This window comes from Gavialis gangeticus, unplaced genomic scaffold, assembly GCF_001723915.1.
Source record: "Gavialis gangeticus isolate Ggan-Ray unplaced genomic scaffold, GavGan_comp1, whole genome shotgun sequence".
In the NCBI taxonomy this organism is placed as follows: domain Eukaryota; kingdom Metazoa; phylum Chordata; order Crocodylia; family Gavialidae; genus Gavialis; species Gavialis gangeticus.
This window is the reverse complement of record NW_017728997.1, coordinates 34219714-34233634: the sequence shown is the minus strand read 5'-3', so window position 1 is coordinate 34233634 and position 13921 is coordinate 34219714. Positions and strand designations below refer to the sequence as shown.

Here is a 13921-nt window from a genome sequence, read left to right as displayed (position 1 = left end):
GGACCTGAACCTGTTCAGCCTTCAAAAGAGAAGGCTGAGGGGGGATCTTGTGGCCTGTTATAAACTGGTTAGGGGGGATCAGCAGGCGCTGGGGGAGTCCCTGTTCCCCCGAGCGCCGCAAGGAGTGACCAGGAACAATGGTCACAAGCTGGCGGAGGGAAGGTTTAAGTTGGACATCAGGAGGCGCTACTTCACGGTCAGGGCGGCTAGAGTCTGGAACCAGCTTCCAAGTGAGGTGGTGCAGGCTCCCACCCTGGGGGTTTTTAAGAGGAGGTTGGATGACCACCTTACTGGGGTCATTTGACCCCAGTACTCTTCCTGCCATGGCAGGGGGGCGGACTAGATGATCTGCTCAGGTCCCTTCCGACCCTAGAAACTATGAAACTATGAAACTATGAAATCCTGAGTCCCTGATGATGATAGTATCACCATGTGCTGCATAGGTGGGAACAGTAACTCAGTACAAAATGAGACAAAATGACCACTGGCCTAGAGAAATGGACTTAAGAAACTAGAATGGAAAAAACATCAGAAAGTCACCTAAGATTTTTTTTTAACTACACTTTGTATGTCAGTGCCATCCAGGACATATTTTAATTTCTGGAAAAATCTTAATCTTCACTGACAATTCTCTTGAAACTGTAACTTGATTTATATTTACACAGTGACCAAATTAGAAACATATGACTGGGATCCATGAAAAACTCCATCTGCATAAGTGCAGTTGCCTGCATAAGACTTTGTGTATTTTTGGTGAAAGGTGGAGAGCTTCCTACACATGTACAAGAGGTGTATCTTGTACTGCCCTGGCTCTAACTAAAGCATACAACTCTCTTGAAAATGCTTCATTTGTGATGTACAAGGCCCCTAGCAGTGCCAGGCAGATTCCTCTGAGATTCTCCAAGCTACTGCATTATGGTTGCCTCTTACTTCTATGAGGTAGCCACAAAGCATTGTGGTACAAAAACTAATAAATACATTTGGCAAAATCAACCTAAGGTAATGGGGGCTGGGATGGGGTGTACTAATGAAGTGGTCATAGCACATTAAGCACATAATGCAGAATTGCACAGTAAGAAAATTGTTCTTTAGTCCCCCGACAGGTAGTAACGTGTTTCTGTCTCTTGGACTATGGCAAACAAGGCCCACAATGGACAGCAGCTTGAGAATACTGAATTTTAGAAACCTTTAGAAAAATATCTGTTTGTGCAAGTAATGGTAGTTCTGCAATTACATAGGAGATGATCAAGAGCTAACTTTTTCTATGTTCTCCATGCAGTCTTTAGATTAAGATGCACAGTACTTGAATAAGTGCTTCATAGCTCTAGGAGGACAGATATTTTTGTGTTATGTTTCATGTTGGCTATACATATTTTTGTTATCTTTGAGGCAATGATTTTTGTGGGTGATATTTTTTTTGGACCAACTGCATAGTTGGGATAGTGTTAGACAAGCTTTTTACTTATCTCTCTATTTTTTCTGGACATAATGCATGCATTATGGCTATTGCTAAAATTCCTGCTTACCCACATAGCTGTTTGCTTTGATGGAATATTGTTTGGTGTCTATTACTTCAGAAACCCCCAAACTCCATTATCTTAAGACACGTGTTAGTGTTTTAATGGAACTCTAGTGCTTCTCAAGACTGTCTTTTGCTGAGGGGATAGATCCTTCTTATCACAGTATCATATCAGTTCCAAGGCTGTCTCTAGTCCTGCCACCGAGGACTATACAGTTAATGCCAGTCACAGGAAATGCTGGAGAAGCTTATTAGACATAAAGGGAAACACTGGGATTAGCATGAGCAAGTAAAATCATAAATACTACCAGTTCTACCAAGTTCATACTGTATCCTGGGAAATTCCCACTACCTATTGCTAAATATAAGATCAAATATTCATTGAACAGGAAAACATGCAGAATTCCTTTGTTTGAACAAAATTAATCCATACATAAACAACAATTACCCAGATATCAGTGAGGTGCCTGTACATGAATGCACAGAGCCTGGGAAACAAGTAGGAAGAATTGGAAGTCCTCCTACATTCATGGAACTATGACAATATTGGAATAACAGAGACTTGGTGGGAGCTCGCTTGACTGGAGCGCTGCCATGGATGTGTCCAAACTGTTCAGGAAAGACAGGCAGGGGAGAAAAGGAAGAGTTGCACTTTAGGTAAAAGAGCCATATAATTGCACAGAGCTCCAGTATGAAACTAGAAATAGGCCTGTTGAAAGTCTCTGCGTTAAAGACAGAGAGAATAATAAGGGTGGTATCGTGGTGGGGGTCTGCTATAGACCACGAGACCAGTAGGAAGTGGTGGACAAGGTTTTCTTCAACCAACTAGCAGAAGTTTCCCAATCACAGGCCCTGGTTCTTATGGGGGACTTCAATCACCCTGACATCTGCTGGGAGGGCAATACAACAGTGCACAGGCAATCTAGGAAATTTTTGGAGAGTGTTGGGGACGACCTCCTGGTGCAAGTGCTGGAGTGGCCAACTAGGGGCCATGCTTCTCCTGACCTGCTGCTGACAAACAGGAAAGAATTCCTGGGGAATGTAGACAGCACCTTAGACAGCGGTGGCCACAAGATGACTGAGTTCATGATCCTGAGGAAAGAAAGGAAGATTGAAGAACAGCAAAATAAGGACTCCCGACTTCAGAAAAGCAGACTTTGACTCACTCAGGGAACTCATGTGCAGAATCCCCTGGGAAGCCAGTCTCAAGGAGACAGGAGTCCAGGAGAGCTGGCTGTACTTTAAAGAAGCCTTACTGAGAGTGCAGAAACAAACCATCCTGATGCACAGGAAGACTAGCAAGTATGGCAGAAGACCAGCTTGGTCTAGCAGGGAACTCTTCAAATTTGTCAGAAAAAGGAAGTTTATAAAAAGTGGAAACTTGGATAAATAAATAGGGAGGAGTATAAGAGCATTGCTCAGGCATGCAGGGATATGGTCAGGAAGGCTAAAACACAACTGGAGATGCAGCTGGCAAGGGATGTGAAAGGTAACAAGAAGGGTTTCTGAAAGTATGTCAGTAACAACAGGAGAATCAGGGAAAGTGTGAGTCCCTTACTGAATGAGTGAGGCAACCTTGTGACAGAGGATACAGAAAAAGGCTGAAGTACTCAGAACAACAGCAGAGTCTCCCTATGCCTGAAGAAGGGTGCTTGTGCCTGAAAGCTTGCAATGAACTTTGTCCCAACTACTCAGCTGGTCTAATAAACGATATCACATCTACCCAAAGAACCTTGCCTGCCTCAAGTGCTCAATGCCTTTTTCACCTTAGTCTTCACAGGTCTGGTCAACTCCCAGACAACTGCACCAGGCAGCACAGTTTGGGGAGGGGATGAGCAGCCAGCAGTGGTGAAAAAAATGTTAGGGACTATTTAGAAAGGCAAGATATGTACAAGTCCATGGGGCAAGACAGGATGCACCTGAGGGTGCTGAGAGAGTTGGCTGATGCAATTGCAGAGATGCTGGCCATCATCTTTGAAAACTGGCTGAATCACCAGGCTGTAATCAATGGCTCGATGTCTAATTGGTAGCCAGTATCAAATGGAGTACCCTGGGGAGCGGTCCTGCGGCCAGTTTTGTTCCATGTCTTCATCAATGACCTGGAAGATGGCATAGAGCACACCTTCAGCAAGTTTGCAGATGACACCAAACTGAGGGGTGTAGTAGATACTCTGGAGGGTAGGGCTAGGGTTCAGAGTGACCTAGACAAATTGGAGGATTGGGCCAAAAGGAATCTCATGAGGTTCAACAAAGACAAATGCAAAGTCCTGCACTTTGAACAGAACAATACCATGCACCAGTACAGGCTGGGGGCTGACTGGCTGGGCAGCAGCTCTACAGAAAAGGATCTGGGTATTACAGTGGACAAGAAGCTGAATATGAGCCAGCAGTGTGCTCTTGTTGCTAAGAAGGCTAATGGCGTACTGGGCTGCATTGATAAGAGTGTTGGCAGCAGATCAAGGGAAGTGATTATTCCCCTCTACTGGTCACGGGTGAGACCACATCTGGAGTACTGTGTCCAGTTTTGGGCCCCCCACTACAAAAAGGATGTGGATAAATTAGAGAGAGTCCAGTAGAGGGTGACAAAATGGTGAGGGGACTGGGGGACATGACTTATGAGGAGAGGCTGAGGAAACTTGGCTTATTCAGTCTAGAGAGGACTGAGAGGGGATTTAATAGCAACCTTCAACTACCTGAAGTGGGGTTTGAAAGAGCATGGAGCTATACTGTTGTCAGCGGTGGCAGATGACAGAACAAGGAGCAATGGTTTCAAGTTGCAGCAAGGGAAGTTTAGGTTAGATATTAAGATGACCTTTCTCACTAGGAGGGTAGTAAAACACTGGAACAGATTACCCAGAAAGGTGGTGGAATCTTCATCTTTGGAGGTTTTTAAGACCAGACTAGACAGCTTTGGCTAGGATAATGTAGCTGGGGATGGTCCTGCTTTGAGCCTGAGGTTGGACTAGATGACCTCCTGAGGTCCTTTCCAGCCCTAATTTTCTATGATTCTGTTAGCTCCATGATAATGAATGTATCACTTGTTCTGGTGATTAAATAAACAGGAATAAAGGTGTGTCCTATGCTATATATACTATTATAAATAAAGCTTAAGTTAAATGAAAGGTATTTAATCTGGTAGTAAAGAATTTCAAGCTTTCAAGGTTTTTGTGCTTTTTGTGCAATAGCTGACGGCATCACTAGTGTCTGAAGCAGAACTACAATTCATGAGAAGACCAGGATCCTTCCCCTTCAGAAGATGAGTTACCATCTCTCTTCAGATTCTAGCTTCCATGATCCTAGACTGCTGTAGGCTTCATTTCCATCCACTATTGCAAGGTGAAACAAAGAACCACCTTTCCACAAGTTAGTAAATGTACAAATCCGTTAGTGTTAGAATTCATTAGTTTGTACTTAAACCAACCTTGGGTAAGCTACACCCTGCATTTTCATCTTGCCCTGAGTTCCTACTGAAGTCAAGAAATGAGCACCAAATGGGCTTGACACCTATGAGGTACACTTCCACTAACATTTCAGGCTGTACCTTTAGAGCCCTGAGCCTGCAAACATGCCTGGGCACAGATTTACTCCCGTGAGTCAGTGTTTGCAGTATTGTGGTTTCAATTAATTTTTAATTAAGTGAAACCTTTTTTACAAAATGTTTGCACATTAAGATAATAATCAGGAAACCAGGACAGAATCTTGTAATATGGTGCTGGCTGCCCTTCACTCCCAGTGAGTCAAAAAGAACTGACGGTGCTGAGTAGCTCAACACCACTCAGCACCCAGGTATGTTTTTAAATAGTTTGTTCCACCCTATCAGCCCTACCATAAATTGCCTAATCTGGGAAATAAAAAAGACAAATTTGTATTTATCTCACTGGAAAACATACATTATATTTTCTGCTATATAAAGCCAAGGGGTCAGAGAGGGAGTTATCTGCAATGACATGAACTGAAATATATGTTGATTGTGAAAATATAAAGATGGAAAATACAGTCTCCCTTGCCAATTATGTGCCATGACTAACATTACTTCACGTTTCTACAGAGGTCATAATTCATATCAAAATGGAGAGCAGAACTCATCTTCTTACTACTTCGGGGTTTACCTCCTTCTTTACCTTGATAGAATATGGACTTGATTTTTTAAATGTAACACATGTGTTTAATAAATAATGGCAGCTTGTACCACCATGCTTTCCAATTAAGTGCTCAGACCTCTGAGGAGCTGTGTATCCTCAAATCTTCAACTAACCTGAAATAAAATTGAGGACACACCACGTAACAGGAACAAATTACAAATATTTAGTTGCGATAGTTAAGTTGAATTGTTCCTAAAAATGTGAACATGCATAGGTGCTTGCTGCTTCCCACTATACGAGTCTAGGTTTTATTATGCTTCTTCAGCACAGAAATTGACAATAAGATATTCAGAGTCGGGGTACAGCCAGAGGTATGGGCCATTTCAAAAGTATATCCCATTTTAAGTTCATAAAATATTTACGCAAGCTATGAAAGTGCAAAATCATAGCTATAATGGTGGATTTCAGAAGATGAAGTTCCCCCTTTTTAACCGTCTTCCCTTCCTATACAGCACTGTATCAGAATGTTTTATGGAGTTGGGTTTGTTTTGAAAAACCTTTGTAACTGACCCAGCAATGGGTGCTAGTTATTCTGCCTTCTAATGAAATGTAATCTTTTTGTATCTCTAAAACATGTACTCACAAGATACATTTGAAGACAGGTATGAAAGCCTTCTGATGTGAATTCCAACTTAAGTGACCTTGGGGCAATGTTTTATCTTATTGTGACACTCACTGCCTAGAAAGATTGACTCTTTGGCATAAAGCAACTGGCTGTTTTTTAGGCATTTAGTGCCATATTTCAGCATGGCCTATGCTTTAGCAACAGCAATTTCTTTTCTTTTTATTAAACCCATGAATTACTGCACCTGCATTACTGAAATGTGCAGAATGTTACCCACGAAAATGATGGCAGTAGCTGAAAACATAAATGCAAATCCTGACTCAGCTGAAGGCAATGGCAAAGCTCCCACTAACTTCCATGGGACCTGTATTTGACTATTTTAGTCTTTCCTGGGAACTGCCTAGTACCACCAGTTTAAAACCTAGAGAGTGTGTCACTCCTAAACAATGACTAAGTTTAATAGTACGTAACAATTTAGAAACTTTTTGTTAAGATAGCAGCCGTGTCCATTTGTTTCCATGGACAATTACATTCTCTCCCTTTTATTTAAAAAAGGAGGAAGCAGGGGCAGGCACTCTACCATTCTAACTTTTTCCCTTCCTCAAATTATGTTAATAAGTTTTTCCTTGGTCTGACACTTTGTTCCTTGTAAACCAAAGAATCAAAAACTTAAATTTGTCCCATGAAACTCCATTGGAATTGAATGCCAAAAATTTCCTTGATTCTTCTATGATGTATCCTGGGAACATGCACATGAAATGATGTAATCTAAAGGGCATTTTCACTCTGAAAAATGTCTGAAGATAGTACCTCCCTTTCTAAACACACCTACCCATTCCCCTTGGCTCATTGAAAGTCAGACCTGCTAATATTAGTAACAAGATAAGTTTTTGTATATCCTGCTCACTGGGCAAACCCAGTTCAGCTAGAGAAGAACACGCTGGATTCTTTGCCTTTAGGACATCAGTAAAGGAAATATGTTCTAAGTTTTAATTGCTCTGTCAACCAGTTACCATGCGGGCCAACTGTGAATATAAGGGAGTTAAAATGATTTGGCTTGCAGACTATTTCCCATTCATTGTGAATCATAAAACAAGACTTCACCCTTACACTGCCAGAACAACTTTTTCTCCTGCATGTTACTTCCAGCAGACTATACAGGATGCAAATCAACTGCAAATTTGGTCCAGTCAGCAGAATTAAGGGTACTTCTAGAAGAGGAGCATAGCCAGGTGGTGTGAGTCTCTCTTTAAAAGAACTTCTTTGAGTGCTAATCTCAAATCCTAACACCTAGTCCCTTCTCTGATAAGTTTTTCCACTTACCTTTTCTGACTGATAGTCTCTTTGGATTAAAAAACATTGTACAAAATGAAAATAAATGCTGAACTTGGCCTCTTGTATCCCTCATATCCCAGGTATTTCACTATCACCTCTAATCCTCCCTGCCTGCTAAAGTTTCACCATTGTATCCAATGGTGAAGGTGCAACAGCAATGAATCCTAGGTCTGCTTTTTCTAGCATCAGAAAAGCTAAAAGAATGGCCCACATATCTGGTAATTATAGACATACAGAGTTCATTTTAGGATGCTATATACCTTTGTTGTGTCATGTCAGTGTGTTCATTGTTTTTAGCTTTCTATTTTTCTTATGGCTTTCTAAGTATTCTGCTCTCTTGTGAGATCATTCTGTTTCAAGCTGACAGCCTCCCATGGTCCTCAAGCACTTGCACTGAAATAGTGACTCATTTTTTCTTAGTACTACTAGCATCATGGCCGTGCTCTTTGTCATAGGGTTGTGCTAGATGCTATTAAGTGAGAGGGAAGAGGTCCAGAGCTTTGCAGTGAAATTGCTTGAACTCTGCTGTGTAATGCCCTTATTGAAGTGTCTTCAGTTCAAACAGTCATGTGTTGATTTTTTTTTCTTCCTGTATTGTATCGACCAAAGGATCTTCACAAACTGGACTGAAATCATTTTTTACTTTTGCCAGATTTCTTACTTCCATTAGGATTGCTTTCACTTTTGCCATATCACAGTGGAAAGAAAGGCACAGTCACAGAGGTTTTGCTGACTCAGAAAAAAACATTCTTCCTATAGAATTTTGCTTCGTAATGGCATTGTCACTTCAGCACGAACACCTAAAATACCTGTTCCTTGTGTTCTCGCCTCATCGCACTAGTTGGTACTGCCCACTTCTGAGTACAGTCAAATCCCAAGGTGGCCTAGGACATATTTGTGAGAGTAATTCTCTGCTTATGCCCTGTCATGGGTACCTCAGTTAGCAGGGTCCTGTGCACTGCTCATGGGTTGGGTTGTTGATTCTTCAGTGAAAAGCCTCCATGGTAGAACTTGGTTCATCAGTGCCCAAACCTACATTTGCTGTCGTAGCCAAAGACTTTTCTGTGTCATCAGGTCTTTGAGCCCTACCTATCAATTTCCTGGAACTGAGTCAGCAGGAATTTGTCTTACTGTGAAATGTTGTCCTTCCTTATGCCTGAAGATCCCTAGGTACTGAAATCAGTGGGCAGGCAGCAGGGGGCTATGGACCTGAGTCCCTGGGTCTGTAGCTCTGTCAGCTGGGAGCCACCTCTGGGAGGGCTGGGGAAGCAGGAGCTGTGGGTGAGGAGTGAGGGGCACCAGCAGGGCTAGGTGGGCTGTGGGGAGACCTTTCATTTTAAACATGGATTTTGGGTTTTTATCAGAGAATTTGAGACTTTTTATCAGGAAAAACCAGGATCTCTGATTATGGCAAGATACCCATTATTAGCATCAATAACAAAGTCTCTCTCTCTTTTGAAGGACAAGCTAGATAGTATGCCACTAGATATGGAACAATATGGTATGCTTCAAAAACCACTACATGAAAGAAATATGCCATTGTAATAATAATGGAACTTAAGTGGTCCCTAGCTATGATCCTTTTTCCAAACTATGACTGAAGGAAAAATTATCAAAGTAAAATAGGATTTCCTAATACATTAATTTACAATCAATAATGGACAGCTCTCATATAGCATTTGTCATCCAAAGACAACTGAGGAACAGGGAGAGAAGGTGAGTTTTCCAAGGTCATGTAGCCTGCCAGTGGCAAAGCCAAAAATAGAATGACAGGTTTCTTGAGTCCCAAACAAAAGAAAATTAAGTTTGCATTAGTTTGGCTGCACGCGCTGAAGATTACCCAATGCAAGGGAAAGTAGTAAAGCAATCAGAGAGACAGATTTGATTTATTCCATTACCAAAACCTCCTCTGATATGCATCAGTCATCATCAATATGTGGTCTTTAGGACAACCAACTGTTACAGATTTATACACCTAATTGTTATTCACTTAGTAAATGATCACAAAATGATGTTAGCATTTCTTTCTTGTATACAAGCACTCCCAAGTTGCAATCTTCAGGCAGTGCAGTGATAAACCAAGTTACATTACTGTCCCCCTTAGTGTAAGTACATCAGTGCCACTTTCAGGTCAGATCCTAGTCATCTAATCAAGAAAGTGGAATGATGTCATGTGGTCTAATGATTTTATTGCAAGTTTTAATTGTGAAACCATTTGGTGTAACATTTTTAAAGATCCATCCAGACTAAAAGACCTAATCAGCCTTCAAAGATTAACTAATATTAAAATATCTTTTATAGTATTTTAATAGCATTTTACAGAAGGCATGTCAAGGTATTAAAAGGCTAGAGCTCTAGCTGATTGGCATGAGGAAAAATACAAGTACAAAATATTTTGACCTCAGAATTCATTTGCATTGTTATTAGTGCACTATTTACAATAAGGAGCTATGTTTTGGTTTACAACTTTGCGTTGCATATGTCATTTCCCCAATCCTTATCCTTCTGTTTAGGACAAGGTATGTGGGGCTTTCCTATGTGGGGCTTTCCTTTTTATCTTGCCTTAATTGTGGGCATTAAGTCTGGCCTTTGGCTTTATGAGGTATAGGTTGTTGCTCTTTTTAACTCAGTGAAATATTAGTCTAGATCATAGTGAATGGTAATTTATACTTAAGGAGAAGGAAAGGGCAGTTGATAAAAGGGAATAGAAAATTGTGAGTAGCTCAGAGGAGACTTCTAGGAAATAAGTGGTTTTTCTACTTTTTGGTAAAATGATAGTGTCTGTATCAAATGTGCAGAGCTGATAAAGGTAGGAAGCCAAGGGATTCAGGAGACATTCTGTTGCACATTAACAATTATACTAAAGTTAGTAATATTTAGTGGTACCAAATACTCTTACAATTTTTCAAATTTCAATTTTTTTTAACTTTGCCATCATAGTTTGCTCTGAAACTAACTTTTCCATTAAAAAGGTCAACACAAAATTGATTTTTATCAGTCTGAAAATCACCTATTTACTAGTTTGGGACAATTTAATAAGATCTCAAAGAGGGAAAAAGACACTTTTTGTAAGAAAATTGACTGTATTTTGGTTCATGATGCTGGCAAGGTGAATAAGAAAATGTGTATGTGATCAAAGTTCAAAAAGGGTACTTATGCATTGTAAGTGAGTTTTGTCCATTATCAATGAACCAAAATCAATCCTGGGGTGAGTTCTGCAGCAAATGGAGTTAGACCAGTAATGAATTTGTCCTGATATGTTCTAATACACTTACCTATATAAGCTTCATAATGGATAGATAGAATATATTAAGAAGTATCACTTCAAGGATGGATCAAAATCCACTTACTTCCCTTAATATTGACTTTCTTTAAGAGTACCTAAATATAACCCACCAACTAAATAATTCAGTTTTGGGGAAAAAAACTGATAGTGTTTATGCAGCAGACCACAATAACTATTCTTTCACGGTCTGATGGACAAAAAAGAAACTCCCTATACATCTTCTATCTATGAATATATAATACACACAGTATAGGTCATTACTAAATGAGGTTGGCCTCTACCCTATCAGTTTTCCAAGATGAGCTTTACTGACATCAGTGAGAAATGCCTCAATAAATCAATGGCAGGAATAAGCTAACTTTATAGAAGTGAAAGCTTTTCAAGGATATTTTCAAAAGCAGCCCTAATTTTGATTCATTCTGCTTGATTCTCAGACATGGGCTTAAATAAATAACCTTTAAGTCTATTTTAGGCTTTTTCCTTGTTTTTATTCTTAAGAAGGAAATGAACTTGGGGGAAACTCTCATTCAGTCAGTGCTAAAAGCTTTACTTAAACTTCCTAAGGCAAGGAACTTAGACAAGAAGAGCCCATACTGTTACTACTGTGCACCCAGAATGCCTAGCAACTTTGGTGCACTGGGTCTGTAATTAAGCTATACTCTCCAGGTACAGAGAGAGGTGGATTGAGACTAAAGAGAGCCTGGAATCCAACCCAGTCAAAGAACTTTCCTAGAACCAAGGGCCTTGCACAACAAATCAAGGAGCCAGCACCCTATATAAAAGAGCTCAGGTCAGACATTGCTCCTTGCCTTCATTCTGCTTTCCAGTCCCCCAAAGCACCCATGTTCTTGGCTATTACAGCGCTCGCTCACCTCATCTAAATATTGGGTCACTGAACCTCTTCCCAAACAAAGGCTTGGAATCACAGTGCAAGGTCAAGGTCAATCACAGGTCAAGTGCATTTTAAATATATATATTTTTCAATTTTATAGTTGGAAAAAAAAAAACCCAGTGTGTATTATACAAGAGATAAGCCAAAGCTGGAAACTCACACTGAAGCCCTTTGAATGTTTGTGTGGTTTAGGTTTGAATGCTCAGATCAGAAATTGACCCTTAAAGCAGTGATTCTCCACCAGGGTGCCGTGGTACCCTGGGATGCCTTTTGAGATCCTTTCAAGTGTCCTGTGGGGTGACACACAGTGTTAGTACTGCTGGTGTGCAAACATGATTCACAGGATAAATCACAGATATTTTGAATAGGAATCCACAGTGTTAACAACATGCTGATCTGTTATGGTCTTTTTTGGAGTTCTTGGCAACAAAAAAATTGATATATTATTTTTCTGTAGTGAAAGATTGGAGTGAAAACTAAGGATTGCCATTTTCTGAGGGATGCTTTGAGTCCAAAAAGGTTGAGAACCACTGCCAGGACAGGTAATGGTCTGGGGGAGACCCACTTTGGTTCGAATTGGATGGTGCCTGTTGGAGGTCTGGACAAATCAACAGTTGTTCCTAGACCCGTTTTAAATGGTAGAAACCTGCTTTATATAATGAGAACAGGTAGGTGAGCTGGTAAGACTCCTGCCAACTAGGCTGGTAACTTCTGAGAATGTTTAATTTAGGATCCAGGGCAGGTACAATGGTGCAGATGCACCCTGCTTTGATTCCCTGCTCCACCCCACATTTCTATTCAGGCAGCTCTGAGACAAGCAATTGACTTCCTCCCATTATCCTCCCCTTGATTCCTGTTAATCTCCCTCCATCCACTCCACAGGTGTTAATGACCTTTATACTTTTTAATGGTCTTGATTTTCCATTATTCAAACTATCCTGCCTTCTGCAATTTTGCTGTCTGTTGGCCATTCTTGGCAATGTCTTTTTTCTATTTCACAGCCCTGCAGACTGCTTTTAGCTCTAGTTAAAAGCCTTAACTCAGGTGTAGAAATGACTTGACAGTGGAGGCATTGTCAAGAGATCCAGGAAGACTAGATTGTTTTATGAATATGAATAAAAACCAGTGACACTATCTTTTGACTATTTCAGTTATTATTTGCCTAGTTTGTTGCGTTTTTATTGTTATATATAATCTAGCAAATCAGTGCATGTTCCAATATTTATATTAATTTTTGCTTTGATCTTAAATGGAATAACATAGTGCTAGCCCCCTAGCATATTAGTAAAGCTTGTAGCTTCTTTTTAACAGGAGAAAAATATAAAATACGTCTTGTGTTACATGTGATGATATGCCACACCATCTGACCCCCGCCCCCTTTTTCTTTCCAGAATCCTGGATCTGCCTATGCAATGGCTCATAAGATTTCTGGGCCATGGAGCACAAGTCTAGCCTTTATTCAGTATGTCTCAGTGCAGCCCTTTACCAGATTCAAAGGTAACTTCCGTGTCTTCGATTATCTGAATGGAGCTCTTGTGTTTTATAGGTAAAGGGGAAACCCTACAGAAAGGCAGGGCATATACAGGTACAGAACAATAGGCTGTGGGAAGGAAGTTGGTGCAGTTACCCTGTAAGTGCTTCCCTAAAGCATGGAAACGAGGGGTCCTCCAAGGAACATGTGCAGACCGCATGACTTTTGCCAGCCCTCCCGAACGGACAGAGCCCGTGCTGGCTGGCACAGACTTTCTTTCCCCAAGGCAGCGTCCGAGTCCGTGACAGGTGGGCTAACACCAATCCCTCCTCCGGCTCCGCGCCTCGCCACAACCCCGGGGAGAGGTGACATACCCACTTTCAGCTCTTTTCCAAACACAGTCCGTTCTCCCAGGGCGGAGCAGTTCCAGCGCCCGTTTCGGAACTGGAATTGACACTCGTTGATTCCCATTTGCGACCCTTCTCCGATCACGATGATGGCATCGGGTCTGCTCTGGCAGATCGCCCTCTGTCTCGGAGCGAGCCCCGGGATCTTGTTACAGATGATGCTGGCCCCCAGAGCCACCACCGAGGAGAACCCCCTGCAAGGAGAAGAAGCGGGGAGTGGACGGGCGGCCGGAGGGGCGCGAGGAGCTGGCCGCCGCGTCCTCGCCGCCCAGCGCCTTCGCTGCCTGCCGAGCGCTGCGCGGGC

General features: G+C 41.5%; 1 protein-coding gene across 1 annotated transcript in view; it reads right to left on the bottom strand.

Annotated features, from left to right (window-relative positions):
* Positions 1-13921, bottom strand: part of WNT7A (Wnt family member 7A) — a 103073-nt gene that overhangs the window by 62230 nt on the left and 26922 nt on the right. The window contains exon 3 of the mRNA XM_019504615.1: positions 13585-13811. Within this exon, the coding sequence (XP_019360160.1) occupies positions 13585-13811 (227 nt within the window). The remainder of the gene's footprint in view (positions 1-13584; positions 13812-13921) is intronic.